We start from the raw sequence: 22,586 nt of genomic DNA, 5'->3' as shown, positions 1-22,586 counted from the left end.
CCTCGCGGCCCAGAAGCACTGACTCCACAAACAAGCACAAGCCAAGCTTGTACAAGTCTTCCGGGTTCTGGCAGTTTGTGAACTGAAGTTGGAGTGCTTCTGTCTTCACACTATCAGACCGGTTGAAATATCTGTTGATTAATCGGTCTGACCCCGAGCGCGCGACCTGCGCAGCCTTCTCCTCTTCTGTTGGCCCCGAGGAGAAGTCCAAACCCGTAATCAGTGCAAACTCCAGCACCCCGAATCGGACCTCCTTCCGACCAACATAAAACCTCATCCTCAACTCCTCCTGAGCATCCACTTTCATTTTGTGGAGCATCAGCTGGTGAAATAACACCGAGGAGAATGTCAAGGGAACGGCATTCCAGAAGTTCCCGAAACGGCTTTCCTTCGCCGTGTTATTAAGGTTGAACTCCTCAAATCGAGCTTTGATTTTTGCAAACACTCCAGTGCCCCTATATGTGACGCGGCCAGTAAAATGCTCGGTGGCTGGAATAATGAGTCTGGGAGCCATCTGAAAAAACAAAAAACAAATAAATAAAGGTGCCAAAAAAATTTAAAACTATGTCGACATTATGTTGACATTCCGTCGACATTATCAAAAGCAGACACAATTGAACAATGTCAACAAAATATCGACATCCTGTCGACATTCCGTCGACAATTTAAAACGAACAACAATTCCACTGCATGTCGACAAAATGTCGACATCCTGTCGACAGTCAGTCGACAATACAAATTAAATTCAACATGTAAATATAATCGACAAAATATCGACAACATGTCGACATTCTGTCGACAAATTCAATCAGACCATAGTTTCACAACAAGTCGACAAAATGTCGACATACTATCGACATTAAGTCGACAATACAACCTAACAATAAACAAGTTGATCTAATCGACAAACCATCGACATACTGTCGACAAGTCGTCGACAATATAGGGCAGAAAATACATTTCCCCCACTAATCGACATCCTGTCGACATACAACGATATCCTATCGACATACTAATAACAACTAAATTCAAACAGACACCCAAAATGTCAACATCCTATCGACATCCTATCGATATGTCGTCGACAAACACTGTACATACATATAATTTCGCCAAAAATAATACACAGAATCAAAGGAATCCACAGAATGTACATGAACAAAGATAAATCACAAGTAATCAAGTAATCCACAAAAATCTAGCAAAATTGAACATTTAAAATCAATTTTTTTTTTAAAAAAAAATGGTACCTTTTTGACTGAAGTGGGTGTCGATTGAGGACGGTGGTGCGTGAGGACGGTGGTACGTGTCGACTGGATTTTGTGGTCGTTGTTTTGTCGTCCTCGACTGGGTTGTGGGTTCGTCGATTGGATGCACACGAAGAGGGAATGGAGGGAGAGGGAATGGAGGTTGGGGAAGTGGGTTTGGGTTCTCGGACTTTCGTTGTGGCGAGGGAGAGGGAATGGAGGTTGGGGAAGACGAAGTGGAAAGAGAGAGAGGGAATGGAGGTCAGGAACGCTGGTTGGGTTTCTCGGAGGTAGGTGGGGGGTTGGGGAAGCCGAAGTGGGAAGAGAGAGAGGAGAAGGAAACTGTTAGAGGGAAATTTTTATTAAAGGGTAATTTGGGTAACTTTTAAAATTATAGGCATTAATTTGTACAAATTAGTTTAGGGTATATATTTTGATATGAGGTATATTATTAAGGGCAAATAGTGAAATTTCCCTTACACAATGTAACTAACTAAGTTTCTCACAATTTATTCATATTAATTTATAAATTACTCAAATTCTCGTTTTAGATTAGTTCATATTATTAGGTTGTTTTGTTGATTAGAATGTTATTAAAATGTTAAATATTTTTAATAAATAAAATTGAGGGGAAAAATTTTTGGTAAAGCAATAAAGGTATTAACTAATATTTTTCCCTTTTAATTAACTTTTGCTCTTTATTTTCTTTGAAAAATAAAAATCCACATTGAACCTCTCAAATGAAAGAAAAAAAAATAAAAAAAGAAGGATTTTATATGTTTATTTTGTTAATGTATTTAGTAACTAATTATATCTAGTTACTAATTACACAATGTAACTAACTAAGTTTCTCACACAATTTATTCATATTAATTTATAAATTACTCAAATTTTCGTTTTAGATTAGTTCATGTTATTAGGTTGTTTACTTGATTAGAATGTTGGTAAAATTAAAAAGTTTACATAAATGTGAATATTATTATTTTTTATGTGACCTAACTTCTTATTACTATGTTATAATTAACTATATTATGAATGGTTTTAGTAAGATTTATCCTAATTCTACCGAAATTTCACAAAGATAACTACCGTAATTGGACGTTCCCAAAAATTTTACAAGTGCCTAAAATAACAAACAAAACAGATAAACAATACAAAATTAATCCACCCATCCGACCGCAGTACATGTATTCGCAGAACCTACTTCACTACGGATGAATATTTAAGATATTCAAACTCAACTAACATGCATTGATAATTAATTATATATTAAGAAAAAGTTAGTTAAAGTATATACCTATAATTGCAAGCCCAAATACGCTACACACAAAATTATGCCGAACCCCTATAATATAAAGAAATACAACGAAATTACAAAATTAATTATTTCATAACTTATAACTAGTTATAAAAAATTGTAACAAGTTACTTAGTTACTAAATTATACATACATATATATAATCAATTATATCTCACACTATTATCTCAAAAAAATAAAATTATATCACACACTAATTCAATTTTAAAATTTTTATTTCTAAACTAATGAAATCCCTCCAATGTCATTTTATTCACAATAAATATATATTGCAAAAAATATATAAAATACAATTACAAAATTTATTTCCATAAAAAATATACACACACTATATACACACACAATATATACACACATTATATACAAATATTCAATAAAATATACAAATACATATATATACTATACATTGAGGTATAAATTATTACCTAATAACCGCAATCCGACGACCACCGTAAAAAATCCCGGCACTATACACATAAAACACAAAAATATTACTAATAAAATAAAAAAACTCAAATAATAATTTACAAAAACAAAAAATAAAACAATATACATAATACAATAAGAATAGAAGCAATATTTATACCTTAAACGAGGTTGAGATTCAAAGATTTCTCAAGAAAAATGGGTGGCCGGATTTCACACCCAAACTTTACTATTTGGGTTCGGATGACACTCAAAGAGGGTAAAAAATCAAAAAATTTTAGGTGTATGTTATTAAGTATCGAAAATGGAGGATTTTAAAAAAAAAATGGGCTGAAATGGTTGAGAAATGGGGGAGATAGGGTGGGGAGAAGGTGGTGGAGGCGAGGGTTTTGGCTGAGAAAATAGCTCTCTGGTTTTTTAGTTTCTGGGTTGCTGAGTGAAGTGGGGAGGAAGAAGAAAGGTCGAACAAAGATATACTCTGAACGACCCTATGGCGTCGGTTCCTTCATAGGAACCGACGGCATAGGGTACACGTGTCAGCAGACTGTGTACCCTATGGCGTCGGTTCCTATGCAGAAACCGACGCCATATGGTAGTTCAGAAAAAAAAATAAATAATTTCCAACCGCCTCTAAATGGTATAATGCAATTTTATACCTACGGTTTTTATCAAAAAACTGCCTCTAAATGTCAATTTCGAACATAGCGGGTATTTTCACACCCTTTAGCTTCCCTTTTTATAAATAGGGTTGAAAAAACTGCCTCTAAAGGCTAATATTGTAGTAGTGAACAAAGCAATAGTATTGAAATTAGAAAATTTTATTTTTAAGATATATTTAGAAATGTAGTGATTTTGTAACAAATATTAAAAACTGTGAAACTAAAAAAATTGCAAAAGTTTTTCTAATAAAATAAATAAAAAATTAACATTTCTAAATTTATATAAAATAGGATTGAGATTGATGATGTAGTTATTTTTAAAAGATTGTTTAGACATTTTATTTCTTTAATAAAAAGAAAAAAATTTAACTAATATTATGAAAGTTTTTTACATTTTGTTTTATGGTGTCGGTAGAATGTCATCTCCCCAAAGGTGAATTTGGCATGATAATTAAACTAAAAAATGAGAGATTATATAAAAATATTAGTGATAGAATATTTCTATATGAAATATTTAATTAAGAGGATTAATATTAATAAATTATGTAAATGTAAAATTTATACCTTAATAAGTTGTAATGATGAAAAGGGATGTCATGATGTATATGTTTAATTATTTCCATAATGAAATTTTTATTTGTCTTACTATTTTGTAACAATTAAAATGACAAGTACCGTATGAAGTTAGTTGTGCGATCTCGCGATCTTTAAAATCATATCGTGTCTCGTGCGATCGTTATAATCAAATGAAAATAAAATTTAATTAATGATTTTGGTTAAGAATACAGTTCGATCATTAGCTATAAAACCTGAGCTCTTGGACAAAACTCTCACACACCAGTAAAACAAGAAAACTGAGTATGAGAGAATAAGAAATGTATTCGAATTGTATTGATGAAATTGTGTTGAATTACACTATATACATATGCCTTATATAGGACTAGATTAACATAACTAGAATTGACTAAGAGCCTTATATTAGTTGACCTTAGTTTGTTACAAAGTACACTATGCTAACTAATCTTAAGACATTAGACAGTTAGGAAACTTACTGTCAACCATCAAAAATAACTAACAACTATCTCACAGATTTCCACCTTAGTTGTTATTTAGTGTTGACCTCATGGTAGTGATTAAGCTAGTTCTGAAATTCCAAGTTGGTCTCGAAATTTATTAAACTTTGTTGTAGTCACTATCTTTGTAAGTATGTCAGATGGGTTGTCCTCAGATGCTATCTTCTCGAGTCTTACTTTGCTTTCTGTAAGTATATCTCTAGTGAAGTGTAGTCGAACATCAATATGCTTTGTTCTCTCGTGATACATCTGATTCTTGCTTAGATGAATGGCACTTTGACTATCACATAAGATTGTGGTGCTCTTCTGGTCAATGTTCATTTCCCTGCTTAAGCCTTTAAGCCAGATTGCTTCTTTTATTACTTCTGTGCAAGCAATGTATTCTACTTTAGTAGTTGACAATGCCACCATAGACTTTAGGTTGGCTTTCCAGCTTATAGCACACTTGTTTAGAGTAAAAATACAAACAGTTTGAGACCTTCGAGTGTCCATATCTCTAGCATAATTTGAGTCAACAAAGCCTTGCACTTCTTGCTTGAATGTCTCTGATTTGTACTTGAGTCCCATGTTTGATGTTCCTTTGAGGTATCTCATAACCCACTTCACTGCATTCCAATGGTCTTACCATGGATTTCCCATGAATCTGCTGATTACACTTAGGTTGTGACAGAGATCAGGCCTAGTGCATACCATAATGTACATGAGGCTTCCCACTAGGTTATTGTAGGGAATAGACTCCATTTGCTTCAATTCTTCATTTGTGGTAGGTGATTGAGTCTTTGACAATTTGCAGTGTTGTGCTAAAGGTGCATTTTGCATATGAAAAACCAAATCTGTGCAACACTTTTGAGATGTACTCACTTTGAGATAGAATTAGGCTTTTATCTTTTCTGTCTCTCAGTATTTCAATCCCAAGGATTTTCTTAACTGCACCAAGGTCTTTCATTACGAACCCAGAGCTCAACAATGGTTTCACCTTCTTAATTTCTTCACTGCTTTTACTTGCTATTAGCATATCATCTACATATAATAGTAGATACACCCCAAATTTGACATTGATACTTTTGACATAGACACAGCAGTCATAAACACTTTTCTTAAATCCAGATTTGGTGATGTACTCATCAAATCTTTTGTACCATTGCCTAGGGGAGTGTTTGAGACCATAAAGTGATTTCTTAAGCAAGCATACATAGTCTTCCTTCCCCTTTTCCTCATAACCTTCCGGTTGCTTCATATGAATTTCTTCATCTAATTCCCCATGCAAGAATGCTGTTTTTACATCTATTTGCTCTAATTCCAAGTTATCCATAGTTGTCAAAGCTAGCAACATTTGAATTGAGGTGTGTTTTACTATTGGTGAGAATATTTTTGTATAATCTATACCCTCTTTCTGTGTAAAGCCCCTTGCCACCAGTCTAGCCTTAAATCTGGCTGAGTCACACCTTGGAATTATGTCTTTATGTCTGTAAACCCAATTGCAGCTGATTATTCTCTTGTCTTTGGGTCTTTTCACTGGAATCTAGGTTCTATTATCCATTGTTGTTCCCCATTTCCTATTGTCAGTTGAGTTCATGGCCTCCATGTATGATCTTGGTTCATTGTCACTCATTTCTGCAACATTCCAAGAAAAATGGACAATGTCAGCATAACAAAATCTACTTGGAGCCTTTGACACTCTCTTGGCTCTATCCCTGACCAATTGGTAATGCTGCAATTCTGTGTCAGCATTTTTAGTTTCATCATCATCTTTTGTCTTAGGATGATGCATTTGTTGGTTAGAACTTGAACCAAGTTCCACCTCAAGCGTGGACCTATCTGCATATTGCTCATTCATAGAATTTGTTACAGACCTCAATGTGTCCTTATAGACAGAACTTTCATCAAGCACAACATCTTTGTTGACAAAATATTTTTGATGATGGCCTGGCTCTATGCTCCACATCTTGTAACCTTTAACTCCTTTTGGATAGCCCAAGAACACACACTTCCTAGCCCTTTGTTCTAGTTTGTCAAGTCTGATATGAGCATAGGCTATACATCCAAAGGTTTTGAGCCTTCCATAGTCAGCAGTGTGTCCTATCCATACCTCAATTGGGGTCTTCAAATCTATTGTAGATGAAGGGCACCTGTTTATGAAATGGCAAGCTGTCATGATAGCTTCTGCCAAGAAATCTTTTGGTAGCCCTGAGTGGATTAGCAAGCATCTAACTCTCTTAAGAATGATCCGGTTCATTCTCTTAGAAAGACCATTATGTTGAGTGTATGTATGTACTATTTTATGCTTGTTATGCCATTCTTCCCGCAAAAATTGGTGAAATCATCTGCACAAAATTCTAGACCATTGTTAATTCTTAGTTTCTTTATTTTTCTTCCAGTTTATGTCTCAAGTAAAATTCTCCATTCCTTGAAAGTATTAAATGCATCATTCTTGTTTTTGAGTATGTGAACCCAAACATACCTTGACTGATCATCAATAAGAGTCTGAAAATATCTAGCCCCTCCTCGAGACATTGTACTTGAGGGTCCCCTCAAATCTAAATGAATGTAATCTAAGGTTCATCTAGTATTATGTATACAAATTCCAAACTTAACTTTTATGGATTTTTCATAAACACATTGCTCACAAAAATCTAAATCCTTAATTACATTCTTTCCAAGTAAACCTCTATTGCTTAGAACCTCTAATCCCTTTTTACTCACATGACCAAGTCTTTCATGCCAAATAGTAAAATAGTTCTTCATCTCTCTTGAAGCAACATAAATTAAGTTGTTTGAAGTGTTACCTTTTAGGATGTAGACACCATTCATTATGGTGCCTTTCATGATTATTTTCTGACCCTTTTTGAACCTTGAGAACAATATTTTTCATCTTGATTGAGCATCCATCTTTGTCTAGCATGGCCACTGAAATGAGGTTCTTTTTTATTTTTGGTACATGTCTAACCTGCAACAACTCACTATGAGTTCCTCCTGATGATTGAAGCTTTAATGATCCAATTCCCACAATAGCACATGATCTATTGTCACCCGATGTCACTATTCCTCTATCAATTTTCTTGTAATCAAAAAAATGAATTATGTCTGGGCAAACATGAAATGAGCAACCTGAATCAATAATCTAGTCTCCTCCTAAATCTCCATTTGTAACAAGCATCACACCAACACTTTCATATCTATCACTGTCATCCCAATTAACAACCACATCAACACTGCCATGATTCTTGTGATGATTGTACCTTTGATTTAAATTCAAATTCTTGAGTTCAGGACAATCTCTCTTGAAGTGAGTTGTCTTATGACAAATGTAGCATTTCTTCTTGTATTTGCCTTTTTGTTTTCCTTTCTTTTGATTACCATTGTACTGGTTATCCCTTTGATCAGTTCTTCCTCGAACAATTAACAACCCTTCCCCAGGTTGTTCTTCCTTCAACTCAAAATTTTCTCTTCAATTCTTTTGACATAAGAGCACTTTGAACCTCTTCTTATGTCAAAGAATCCTTCCCATACATCATTGTGTCTATGAAGTGTTCATAGCTTTCACCGGGAAGTGAGTCAAGAACAATAATGGCTTGATCTTCATCTTCTATATTGATATCGATGTTTTCTAAATCAAGAATGATTTTTTTTTGAAATCATCGAGATGATCTTCAATGCCTTTTCCAGGTTGCATCTTGAAAGAGTACAACTTTTGCTTTAAGAACAAACGATTTGCAAGAGATTTAGTCATGTACAGACCTTTAAGCTTTGTCAAAAGACCAGCAGCAGTTGTTTCTTTTGAAACTTCCCTCAAGACCTTGTCACCAAGACTCAAGATAATCTCACTGTGAGCCTTCTCCAGAATCTCGATCTTCTCTTTCTCAGTCTTGTCCTTGATCTTTTCAGCACTAAGAAGAGCATCTTGAATCCCCTCCTGCACCAGTAAAGCTATCATTTTCACCCTCCATAGTCCAAAGTCGTTCTTCCCAGTAAATTTCTCCAAATCAAACTTAGCACTTCCCATAATTTTCCTGGATGTTACTCACGCTCTATCACGCTTGGCTTTTCTTAAATCAAGCTTAAGAACCTGTCCATCTCGGATACCAAACTATTAGGAATGCAGTCTCGATCATTAGCTATACAACATGAGTTCTTGGACAGAACTCTGACACACTAGTAAAACCAAAAAATAGAGTATGAGAGAATAAGAAATGTATTCGAATTGTATTGATGAAATTGTGTTGAATTACACTATGTACATATACCTTTTATAGGACTAGATTAACATAACTAGAATAGATTAAGAGCCTTTATATATTAGTTGACCTTAGTCTGTTACAAAGTACACTATGCTAACTAATCCTAAGACATTAGATAGTTAGGAAACTAACTGTCAACCGTAAACAATAACTAACAACTATATCACAATTTTTTTAAAATTTTTTTAGCAATTCATGTATTATGTAGTTGTTAATATTTTTACTAAAATGTCCCCTTTTCTTTATATAAAATATAAATATAGATTATTATCTTTTTAGTATTTTACACACTTTTCTTAATACTAAGATTTTGACAAAATAATATATATATATATAAAAAATTATAACTAATTAAGCAAGATTAGATTAAATTATAAAAATATTTTATTCAACCTTATATGATGGGTTCTTTTTTGAAAGAACTAAAAGTTCATCAAAACAAAGAACAAAAGATGGGAATCATAGGGAAAATTCCCTCCCTTTGATACAAACCAAAACCCGAGCTAGACATTCTAGCTCTTTTAGAGAGACCATCAACAAAACAGTTCAAACTACGACTCATGAAAGAAAACTTACACAGATTGAAGTTCTTGACTAAGTCTAAAATAGATAACGAGACATGCATATAGCTCTAATCTGGAGGGCAACATTGATGATCTAAATTCCTAACTGAAATTTGAGAATCCGAAAAAACATGATCATCATTCCAAGCAATGGAAAAACGAATAGAGAGAAGCTCGACCTCCAGAGCAGATCTCGACAAAGATAAATGAGCGCAAGAACCATTAGAAAAATTAGTCATGACAGCAGCAATGCCAGCCGCACTAGCAGACCAAGACGCATTCGTAAGAAAAACCATATATAAAAGTTAAAAAAAAAGTAATTTTATTACAAATAAAAGTAAAAAATCAATAAACTTTATTTAAACTATATAGTATAACATCAAAAATAGTTCCTAAATAATGTGAGACTACTTTTAAAACATGCATCGTTAAACATTCTTTACAAAATGAAAAAGCCTCACAAATGAGTAAAAATAAAATAAAAATCATATAAAATGATTTGGTTTATACTTTGATTTATATAAATATATAGATTTGGTCGTTAAACTGTCTATATGCGTTACACGTTACTCTTAGGAGTTAGGAAACGAAATACACAGGCCAAAAAAAAATCATTTACCCCAAAAACAAACAAGTCATTTTTTCTCTCAATCAATAACTCACACCATATCTTACAACAATATATATAGATGATAAATGAGATGTGAAGTTCTCTATTTTATATTTATCAATTCATTAATTCATTAATTAAATGAATAATAATTATGTCGGTATAATAATAAGTAGTCTGAGAATAAGAAATTCAGTAAAGAATAAAATAAAACCACATAAGCACTACTTCAATAAAGGGTTTTTATTTTTGCTGAAAAATAAAAAAGGAATGCTAAAGGGATGTTCAAGGTTATAAACCCCTTATGGCGTCTATTTAGTAATAATTGATGCCATAAATTACGCATGTCTCTTATGACGTCAATTATTTCAAAATAACCGAAAATAAAACCCTGTCCACACTTCTTCTTCCTCCCATTTCAGCCATCTCCTTCATTTTTCAAACTAGAGAAAACCCTGAAACTCTCGCCAACCACTGCCCCTAACACCCCCCCCCCCCCCAAATTCACCATTTTCAACCATTTTTTTTTTTAAAAAAAAATTCTTTCATTTTTCATACCCAAAAGCATATCCTCAGTGTAAGATTGTATTTTTCTTCGTTTTTAATGTAAACCAAGAGAAAAGTTAGTGGTTGTAACTCCGACTGTCGTTTTTGGTGTTGAAAACGTTGAATCTCAAAGGATATTAAGGTATAAATCTAATCTCTAATAATTAATTTTATTTATATACATTGTTTTATTTTGTAAATATTTTGAGGATTTTTCTATATTATTAAGATTTTGTTCATATGATTGTGCATGGTGGTTGGATTTTGGTCGGCATTGGTGGCGGATTGCGGTAATAAGGTAAAAATATAAACTTTAATAATATATATGTATGTATTTTGTGTTGTATTGAATATGTATTGTGTGTATATGTATTGTGAATGAGAATAAGATATAGGAGATTAATTTATGTATTGTATATGTATATATTGAATATTTTAAAGTAATAGTTTTGTAAATATTATGAATGAGAATGAGATACAGAGTATGGAAATAAAAGTTTAGAAATTAATTTCGAAAAAATTAGTTTAGAAATTAATTCTACTTTTTATCATTTTTTTCTATTTTCAATTTTATTTATGTGTTTTTATTTTTTTTTTAGCTAATAAATAGTTAGTAACTAGTTACTCATTAATTATATGACAAGTAAGTAGTTAAATAAAGAAATTTTTAATTTTGTATTATTTTTTTATGTTGTAAGTTGTGAGGTCAATTTGCAAGGATCCGACTTATTTGGTGGTACGTAATCGGTTTCTGGCTTGCTCGAGATATACATATATAACTTTTAATATTAGTTAATTATTAATGCTTAGTAGAGTTTGAATATCTTAAATATTCATCCTTAGAGAAGTAAGTTCTGTGATATATTGTACTGCGCTCAGATGGGTAGAATAATATACATGTTAGATGAGTTTGAATATCTTAAATATTCATACATAGTGAAATAAGTTATGTGAATACATGTATTGAAGTCGGATGGGTGGTAAATTTTTATATTGTTAAATGTTGTTGTAATTGTTTTATATTATTTTGGATTATTTTTCTGTTGTTATTAATAGCTTTAAATTTTATTAGGAATGTTCAATTATAGCTATTATGTTGATGAAATTTCGGTAGAATTAAGATTACTTACTAGTATGTAATTTAGTATACTATAATTAGTTACTAGTTAGTAATTTTGTAAGCCTCACAAATTATAGTGAAATAATATTTTGGCCTTATGGAATCTTTGAGAGAAGTTTTGTTGTTCGAAAGTGAAAAGTAAAGAATGAAAAGAAGAATGAGGCTTATACATAGTTTACGGAAATTAATACACATAATCTACCATTTCCTAAATCCACCACACAATACAATGCTCCATTAGAATTAATACACTCTGATTTATGGGGGCCAACCCTTATAAACTCATCAAGTGGATATAGGTATTATATTAGCTTTGTTGATGCTTACACTAGATGCAATTGGATCTATCTGTTAAGAACCAAAGATGAGGCCCTACCTACATTTACTAAGTTCAAGACACAACTAGAATTGCAACTTGAAACAAAAATTAAAACCCTACAATCTGGCTGGGGAGGTGAATTCAGATCCTTCACAACACTTCTTGAAAATTCTAGGATTGTGCACAAGCTTGCTTGTCCACACACAGATGAACAAAATAGTGTTGTTGCGAGGAAACACAGGCACATTGTGGAAACATGACTAACCTTGCTAGCTCCAGCCTCTCTTCCCTTTAAGTACTGGGAAGAAGCCTTTATTACAGCCACCTACCACATAAATAGGATGCCCACACCTGTTCTACACAATCTCACTCCCATTGAAGCACTATTTCACACACCAACAAATTACTCCATGTTCAAAATCTTTGGTTGTTTGTGTTATCCCAACCTCAGGCCTTACAACAAAGACACACTACAGTATAGATCCACACCTTGTGTGTTTCTAGGCTATAGTATGTCCCATAAAGGCTACAAGTGCTTGTCAAAAGATAAAAGACTCTACATCTCTAGAGATGTTGTCTTTGATGAGAACAACTTTCCTTATGCTCACACTGCTGCTATACAAAACAGTTCTAATTCTTAACCTTCCACAGTCACTACAGGCCTACCACCAATACCTCCCTTGCTCAAACGGTTAACTCTAATGCCTCATCCTATACCCTATATGCCAACCTCAACCCCTAACTCACCTATCCCATCTACCAACACAAATTCTTCACAACCACGGTCTGTCAATAACATTCCCACTATTGTTAGCACTCACACCAGTGTTCCTACTACTGTTGCACCAGTACAATATGCATCCCTGTTCAAACCAACAATACTCTTCCAGCACCAATCTCTACCCCAATACCTCCTCAAACCACCTCAACTCATCCCATGACCACAAGATTAAGAGCTAGCATTAGAATACCCAAAGCTTTTTTAGCTGTTTGTGAACCAAAAATAGTTAAGGCTGCCCTTCCACATTGGAACAATGCAATGAATACTGAAGTTTTTGCTCTAAAAAAGAATAAAACATGGGTTGTTGTGCCTAGACTAGCTAACAAGGTTCCCATAGGCTGCAAGTGGGTGTTTCGAATAAAATTAAATGCTGATGGAAGTCTTGACAGGTTTAAAGCTAGGCTTGTAGCTAAGGGGTATCATCAATAGGCAGGTTTTGATTTCCAAGAAACATTCAGCCCTATGGTGAAGGCTGTTACCATTCAAGTTGTACAATAGCTGTTACAAAAGGTTGGACAATAAGATAACTTGATATCAATAATGCCTTTTTAAATGGGGACCTACAGGAAGAAATATATATGGAGCAACCACCAGGCTTTGTAGATCCTGAATTTCCAGATCATATTTGCAAGCTAAACAAGGTGATTTATGGTCTCAAACAAGCTCCTCGAGCATGGTTTGAAAAGTTGTCCACTGTTTTGCTGCAGTATGGGTTTCAATTTTCTAAAGCTGATCATTCACTCTTCATCAAGATCACTGACTCAAGTTGTATCTATGTTCTAGTGTATGTTGATGATATCTTAATAATGGGCAATGATGCCATTATGGTCAATCACCTTGTTGCTGATCTCAGTGCCACTTTTGCCTTAAAAGATCTAGCCCATGGTCAATTATTTTGTTGGGAATTCGGGTCATTCAAACAGAAGAAGGTATCCTTCTCTCTCAAACCAAATACCTGCAAGGAATCCTCTACAAAGCTGACATGCAAAATGTCAACACACAAAATACACCCATGAACAGTGGCTTGAAGCTCTCCAACTATGGTAGTGAACCTGTCAAAGATGCAACTCTCTACAGATCCATTGTTGGAGCTCTTCAATATGCAACTGTCACAAGGCCTGAAATTGCATACTCTATTAACAAAGTATGTCAATTTATGCACCAGCCACTGATGTCACATTAGATGGGAGTCAAGAGAATTCTTAGGTATCTTCAGGAACACTTGATTATGATCTTCTCATCAAACCAGTAGCTAATTTTTCCATTGAGGCATTCTGTGATGTTGACTGGGCCTCTGACCCTGATGATAGGAGGTCCACAACCGGGTATTGTCTTTTCTTTGGAGGGAATTTGGTGCATTGGAAATCTCAGAAGCAAATAACAATAAGTAGGTCCTCTATTGAAGCTGAATTTCGAAGTCTGGCAAGTGTTGTCACAGAAGTGACCTGGCTACAATCTTTACTCCATGAACTGCATGTTTCATCACCAGTTATCCCTTTCATCTGGTGTGATGATAATCAAAGTACAGTACTGCTCACAGCTAATCCAGTCCTTTATGCTCGTACAAGGCACATCGAATTGGACTTATATTTCATACGAGAGAAGGTTCTACAACATCAGATACAAGTAAAACATGTGCCTGCTCAAGCTCAATTAGCTGAATGCCTTACCAAGCCAATTTCAAGCTCTCTGTTCAGTGATATTCAATCCAAACTCAATGTTGTTTCTAAGTCTACATTGAGTTTGAGAGGAGCTGTCAAGGAGAACCAACTGTCAAAGGAGTTAGTTAATTCTATTATTGATTATTTAGGACTATAACAAATTCTTGTTGTTCCTATAATCGGTTGTGATTGTTATATAAAAGTTATGTACTGTACTATTCTTTTCAATCAATAATACACAGATTGCATTTTCCAATTACTCTTCTTCTCTTCTTCTCTTTCTCTTGATAGCATCTTTTCATGACTGCATCTTCACAGAAAGCATAAACGTATTATTGAGACATGTTGTGAGATTTGATTATATACACACACTAATAAAGAGTGATTCAATTCATTACTTTATTTTTCTCTAATTTTTTTAGAATTTTAATTTCTTGAATAATTCTTTTTTGAGAGTGTTGATGTGTTAATTCGGTTGTGATGGTGCTCATGTGGGGAATTATCAAAAGGTTAGTTAGCAGTTATATATATATGATTGTAATCGTGAGCAATGCTATAAATAATGAATAAGTCTTAACAAAATTTGTAACTTCTTGTAAAATTTCTATGCTGTCATACAGTAAAATTTCTTTAAATAGCTTTTGTACTGTCTTCCCTTTGGTGCAGCTATATGGGTAACTTTCCTTACAAACGAAGTGATATAATATTTTGGGAAACAAGTCAATGATTTTGTTTTGGATCTTAAATTAATGTGAATTGTTATAGAAGTCACACTTTGTTTCTATCAAATGTTATCATTTCCACATTACAGGTCAACGTAATAAACCAAGTACTAATCAAGAAAGTTTAACTAGATGCTGACCTGAACATAATTGATTCGTCCATACACACTATAATCAACTAATGCTGTTTAACTTTTACTACTAGAAAGGCTTGTAGACATTAATAATGATTGTCACGCACTTGAATTATATACAATGATATTGAATAAATTTTAACTACATAATTAAAAAAAAGTAATATGATCCTTATTCATAGTTATTTGTTAAAAGTGTGTAATTTCTACCTCTCCCTATCATTATTTCGGGTAAATACTATTTTAGATTTTATGTTTTGTAAGAGATACTAATTGGATTTTTTGTTTTGTTAAATGACAAAGTAGATCTTCTATTTTTTGAAATTGTACCAATAGAACCTGAACTGATTTTTTATCAAAATAAAATTTAATAATAATATAATCTAAAGAAATTATGATAAAACTTATTAAATTTTTAACATCTGTTCGTGTTAAAAATTGTGTTAAACTTAGTAATATTAAAAAAATAAAATTATTAAAAAAATAAACTCAAGATCCTATTTGTACAATTTTAAAAAATACATTGTCCATTTAATCATTTCACAATAAAAAAGGTCAAATTAATAACTTTGCCAAAACACAGATAGTATTTACCCTATTTTTTTTTTTTTTACACAAAATCATTCATAACTAATTCTTCCTCTTATATTAATAACCCTTATACAGACGATGTTAAAAACCAAATATAAGTAAACATGTAAAACCAAGTAATAGGAATGAAGAAAAATAAAGAAACAACACAGCCAACTTCTTATTGGGGATTTTTCCATGTGATATACACTTCCAATATATTCCTATTTCTACTAGAGATTATCTTAAAAGTGGATCGACAATATTGTCGTTATTAAAATTCCCACTTGGCACTGAAAGTGATTCTACAGTGCTTTACAATTAGTGTTTCGCTAAAAACAAGAAAGCCAATTTAAATATCCCCTATATATTATGCTCACATTACTATATCTCCTGTTACTTAGGAGAAATATATATACGATCTAAAAAAGTCAGCCTAGAGTTGTTACAGAATTGATTGCGATGTAACAATTGATTGCAAGTAACAAACTTATATATGTACTACTCTTATATACGTGTGTGGTTAACAATACAAAAGTTATAATAGGTTACCAATAAAAGTGAGAAAGCTTTCTCTACATTCTTTCAAGGCGGCTATATATACATATACATACCTACTCATCATTACAATGCATTGAAAAGTATAAAGATTCATAATGTAAGAGTGGTTAATGCTAAGGCCCATAATCTTATTTCATTAATTAATTTCCCACACTAACCCTATCAAGCTATTTAGTACACAGACTAGTTCCCCATTATATCTTTAATGGAGGGACTAACAACATGAAAAACAAACAAATGCACATGTTTAATTGATCGTTCATTGTTAGAAACCAAAAAAAAAAGACCTTATCTAATTGTGTGCACAAGTAAAGAGAAAGCAGAGAAGATGGCAACTGCGTAATTTACATGAAGATTCAGAAATTTATGGATGGTTCTGGGGTTGTCGGTTGGAAATTAAAATTTAAATAAAGTAATTTTTTATTAGTGAAGACTTTAAATTATGGGTTGGAAAACAGAGGTCCTCTTTCAGAAAAAACATTATACAAGTAAATGGGATATTATATTGTTTGAAAAATAATGCATTGGAGCAGAAAATAGTGCTGAAATTAGGGGACACTCATCACACTCTCATGTTTGACAATTTACGTACCTTTGCTCTGCCTCCTTGACCCACCAATTAGTTTAATTCCTTCATCAGTCCGGTATATGTAGGTGTATATAACCTTTTACAGAATCAGAGAAACATTAACCCAACAGTAATAAAACCCAAAAAAGAAGAAAAAAAAAAAAAGAAAAGTTGAAGAATTAATAATTGATATTATATACTAGTATGACAATACAGAAGAGAAGAAAAAGAAGCCCACGTCACGAGTTTGGACCTTTGTGAAAGTACCCTTTTAAGGCTCTCTCACTCACGTTCTATATTCTAATCAACTCTCTTCCGTAGGGGCTCTGTAATTCTTTCTGTTATAACTTTATGAGATCTGCTCCTCTTCCCTCATTTTCTAGTTTTATTTTCCTTTTCTTTTTCAAAGCTTATTTTCTCGTCAACGCTCTTTTTTTATTTCCCCATATATATTAAGTAAGTTGCGAGATATAATAATCTAATACCCACAGATCCTTTCATTTATACTATATTTATATACACATGTTAGTTTATCTTTCTATACTTATTCATATAAACTAGTACTGACCACCGTAAAGCTCCAACCAGAAAAACAAAACCATGTTGAGAAAATTGGAAACTTAGTACATCACAGAATATTCCAGTTCGGTTTCAAACAAACCGGACACATTTTCTGTCAGAGAAAGAAAAAACAGTACCAAAAAAGCGAAAAAAAGATTTAGCAAAATCACAATGAGAGAGCAGGGGCTTGTTGGTCATTTTACAGAGATGATCTGGCGGCCATTTATGAAATCTTCAGCCAAGTCCTCTACTCTTCTTCTCGTCGTGATCTTTCTTTTTGCCGGTGCATTTGTTTCCATGCGTTCAGTTACCACTGTAAGTTCTAATTTTGTTTTTAATCAAAGTTACCACTGTTAGTTATTAATTATTGTTATTGAAATTTTAATTTTGTATTGAAGTTCTTTAAGCAAGAAATGTTTTCTTTCGAAAATGAATCTGTGATTAGTGTGAGTAACAGAATGATTATGTTTACAAAGCTTAAACAAGTTCGTTTAGATTGATTAAAACAAAATATACAGTGGGCAGAGAACTAACTTCAAACGGTGAAAAACGACGTCGTTAGTTAGTATTCTTCGGCGTGATCGTCGGTCAAGTCTATTCTTTATTTTCCTCCGTATTACTATTGAATAATTAGAGTCCACGTGTTTTGCGGTGTAAGAAAATTAAGAGCGCTTGTTTTCTCGTGTCTTGAAGACAATTTTTTAGTACTTTTTTCTTACTTTTCACGTTCATTGTTAATTTCTTTGCTAAGTCTCTGGAAACCACATAACACTCCATACCGTCCAATATATTTTAATTTTATAAAAATAACTTAATTAGCATTTTCTAATATCCACGAATTCATTTAAAGAAAATATTTTTAACATATACATTTACCTTTGTCTTGACTTTTCTTTATGTATTATTTTGTCAGAATGTCGCTTCTATGACTATATCACCAATTTTAAGCAGAACATCACACAAGTACCCCCAAAAGCAACCTGAAATTTCCAAAACACCCCGACCAAAAATCGAAATCCCACTGAACTGTACTGATTACAACCCCACACATACCTGCCCTACGAATTATCCCACTACATTCAACCCAGAAGAAGATGATCAGGACCGTCCCTCTCCTTCCACGTGTCCTGAATACTTCCGCTGGATCCACGAAGACCTGAGACCATGGGCACAAACAGGTATAACAAGAGAAATGGTGGATAGGGCCAAACGTACAGCTAACTTTAGACTCGTGATAGTGAAGGGAAAGGCTTACGTAGAGAAGTATCAGAAGTCATTCCAGACAAGAGATGTTTTTACGCTGTGGGGAATTCTACAGTTGTTACGGAGGTACCCTGGAAGAGTACCAGATTTGGATTTGATGTTCGACTGTGTGGACTGGCCAGTTATTCTTTCTAAGGCATATAGTGGACTCAATGCCACGTCACCACCTCCATTGTTTCGTTACTGTGGTGATGATAGTTCACTTGATATAGTCTTTCCTGATTGGTCGTTTTGGGGTTGGTAAGTTTTAAACTCTTATTTAAGTTGTAAACAATAATGGTACTAATAATAAGTATATGAGATTGGTATGTATTAACAAAGATGAGGGTTCATGTTGTATATAGGCCTGAAATAAACATAAAGCCTTGGGTGCCTTTATTGAAGGAGTTAGAGGAAGGAAACAATAGAGCAAGATGGGTGGACAGAGAACCTTATGCTTATTGGAAAGGAAATCCAGTTGTTGCAGCAACTAGGCAAGACCTTCTTAAATGTAATGTCTCGGACCAACAAGAATGGAATGCTCGTGTTTATGCCCAGGTTTGTATTTTCCTATACATATAGTCTCTTTGTATATCCTTCTTTTAAGAACTTTAAAAGAGCTTAGATTTAATCCTTCAGCAGTTTTCAATAGAGCATTATATATGTGACACCCCATATTAATTTACACCATGACAATTTTCAATCTCTCGTGTTACTTGGCAACTTAGCATTCCTCTTCCTCTTCGAATAAATAGTAATTAGTTATTTTGCATGCTAACATAGTGTATTATTAGAAATTTTTATGATTAAAATAAATCATATATGATCGTGTATAAAATTTGAAATGAATCAAACATATACACTACATAGATAAGAATCGAAATATGTGTACATCTAGCCATTAATAGATGTAAATGACACTAATATGCTAATCAGATCTTCATATCTGTAAAAGTAAGAGGAAAAATAAATTAGCTAAAGTGGTATATGATTCTTTCAAGCTCTCTCTACACAATTAGTGGTAAGTTTGGAGACTATAATACTTTCTATTAATAAATGTGAGACTTTAATCAAGGAATAAGGAATAATTAGATGAGATACAATTTTGTATAAAAAAAAATTATATTTATTACGTACGTTTAAATATTTTTTTGTTTTTTTTTTATATTTTTACGAATTTCCATAAAAACAACACCAAAACAATAAGAAAATTATATAAAAGTAACATAAAAATAACATCAAAAGAATAACAGAAAATAAAATAAAAAAATCAACAACAAATTAATAAGAGTACAACATAAAAAGACTGTAATTTCTATAAATTAAATCAAAAAAATCGTAAAAATATTTAAAATTCCACAAAATTATATTTGTGTAATTTTTTTTATTATTTTTGTATATTTGTGAAATAATTCCTCTAATCAAAGTCTTTTTACCACAATTAATTGTCAGTCAGAATATTTTGAGAAAATTAAATTAAAAATTAATTAAATGCTGTCAATCAATATTAGAATATTTAATTAAATATATTTTTCTGATTTATCCTTAATTTTCACTCATAATTGTCTCTTAATATTTATTAAGGAGCTAAAACTGATTGTTTTGCAGGATTGGGGTCGAGAAACACAAGAAGGCTACAAACAATCAAATTTGGCTAGTCAATGTGTTCATAGGTAAACGCATCTATATCCATCTGTGTTTTCTTTCACCTTTCAAATTTTCATGATATTGTTCAATTTGGCATGCTAATTTGCTTTTTTTTTTGGGTAATCAGGTATAAGATATACATTGAAGGATCTGCTTGGTCTGTTAGTGAAAAATATATTCTTGCATGTGACTCTGTTACATTACTAGTAAAGCCACGTTATTATGACTTCTTTACTCGAGGTTTAATACCAGGGCAACATTATTGGCCCATAAAGGATGACCACAAGTGCAAATCCATTAAGTTTGCTGTTGACTGGGGAAATTCTCACCAAAAAGAGGTAACTATTTTAGCTTTGGCAATCACATGTGTGATTCTTAATGTTAGTAAAGTAGTACCATAATTTCTTCATTATAATTAAATGTAACTCTTGCATGTATGAAACACTTTATTTCAGGCACAAGAAATCGGAAAAAGGGCAAGTGAATTCATTAAAAATGAGTTGAAAATGGAGTATGTGTACGACTACATGTTTCATCTTCTAAATGAATATGCAAAACTATTACAATATAAGCCCACTATACCTCCTAAAGCTACTGAACTCTGTTCAGAGGCTATGGCTTGCCGAGCAAGAGGATTAAACAAGAAGTTTATGAAGGAATCAATTGTGAAGAGTCCTGCAGACACTGGCCCATGTACCATGCCTTCTCCTTATGGTCCTTCGTCTCTGTTTTCAGTTCTTCGAAAAAATGCTAATTCAATTAAAGAAATAGATTTGTGGGAAAAAAAGTATTGGGAGAATCAAGACAAGCTGCAATAGGGAGGCTTTGATTAATTTATATTTAATTTTATATATGCATGAAGTACAGAAGCCAAATTAGCTAGTTTCATGTATAATTCATTTGGTTTTACATGTTTTTTAGTGGAATAAAAACACTTTCACAAAATAATTATTAATTTAGTAATAAATAATCACACATTTTTTTTTCTCTGTTTTGAATTGAATCAGATAATGTGATAACAGATGGAATGTCATAGCTCGATTATATTAAAGACGACTCACTTAATTTAGTATCATGATGTCCTTTACTAGTAACTACTAACTAATAATATCATCTTAATGATAATAAATTTCATTATGCTACGAAAAATAACAATAAGTTCACATAAAACCAGAAAATGAAAATGAACACTAATCTTAGTTAGTTCGATGGACAAAGCTTATGATACTTTGCTATCTACTCCAAGCAAATGAAAATGACTAGAATTCTCTTTATTGATCAGCTTGTATTAAAAGATGTTCGAGTACTCAAATTGGAGACTCAATCCTTGTTTGGTCTGGTATTATATCTAGCCATGGAAGAAAAACCAGAGCAGAGGAAGAGAACAATGAAGAAGATGAAAGAGAGAGAAAGAGGAAGACTGAAAGAGAAGCCTTATCCATTATGAGAGATGTAAAGGATTATATACAATCTGTTATAGTAGAGAACAGCTGGAAAATAACAAACTAATAATAAACCAACTACTAACTACCAAAACAGAAAGTACAACAACCAATAACGGAAATAACAGAATTAAACTCCTTTACACTCCCCCCCAAACTTAGAATTGGTGCATACATCAAGACCAAGTTTGTGACAGAAAATGTCAAAACGAGAACTGGATATAGGCTTAGTAAATCCATCTGCAACTTGATCCGTGGCAGGAACATGTTGAACTCGAACCAACTATTGTGAGATTTTCTCTCGAACAAAATACAAATCCAACTCAATGTGCTTAGTCCTAGCATGGAGAACAGGATTAGTAGTTAGAAGGACTATACTTAGGTTGTCACACCATAGTGTAGGAGGTCTAGGCAGTCGTATATGTAACTCTGAAAACAGAGAATGTAACCATGTAAGTTCAGACATAGCTTGAGCCACACTTCGGTATTCAGCTTTAGTACTAGACCGAGAGACCGTTTGCTGCTTCTTACATTGTCAGGCAATCAAGTTCGAACCAAAAAATATTGAATAGCCTGAA

The 22,586-nt window shown here is 32.9% G+C and overlaps 1 protein-coding gene across 1 annotated transcript; it reads left to right on the top strand.

Annotated features, from left to right (window-relative positions):
* Nucleotides 1-17,074: 17,074 nt before the first annotated feature.
* On the top strand, nt 17,075-21,555 carry LOC115717401 (uncharacterized). Its single transcript, XM_030646367.2, has 6 exons — nt 17,075-17,992; nt 18,591-19,180; nt 19,285-19,477; nt 20,528-20,592; nt 20,694-20,904; nt 21,022-21,555. Exons 1-6 carry the CDS (start codon nt 17,849-17,851, stop codon nt 21,382-21,384), a joined length of 1,566 nt encoding a protein of 521 aa, XP_030502227.2. The 5' UTR covers nt 17,075-17,848; the 3' UTR covers nt 21,385-21,555.
* Nucleotides 21,556-22,586: the final 1,031 nt, after the last annotated feature.

The sequence above is a fragment of the Cannabis sativa genome, chromosome 5, assembly GCF_029168945.1.
Source record: "Cannabis sativa cultivar Pink pepper isolate KNU-18-1 chromosome 5, ASM2916894v1, whole genome shotgun sequence".
In the NCBI taxonomy this organism is placed as follows: Eukaryota; Viridiplantae; Streptophyta; class Magnoliopsida; order Rosales; family Cannabaceae; genus Cannabis; species Cannabis sativa.
Note: the sequence above shows the minus strand (reverse complement) of the source record. Positions and strands in the feature narration are given on the sequence as shown.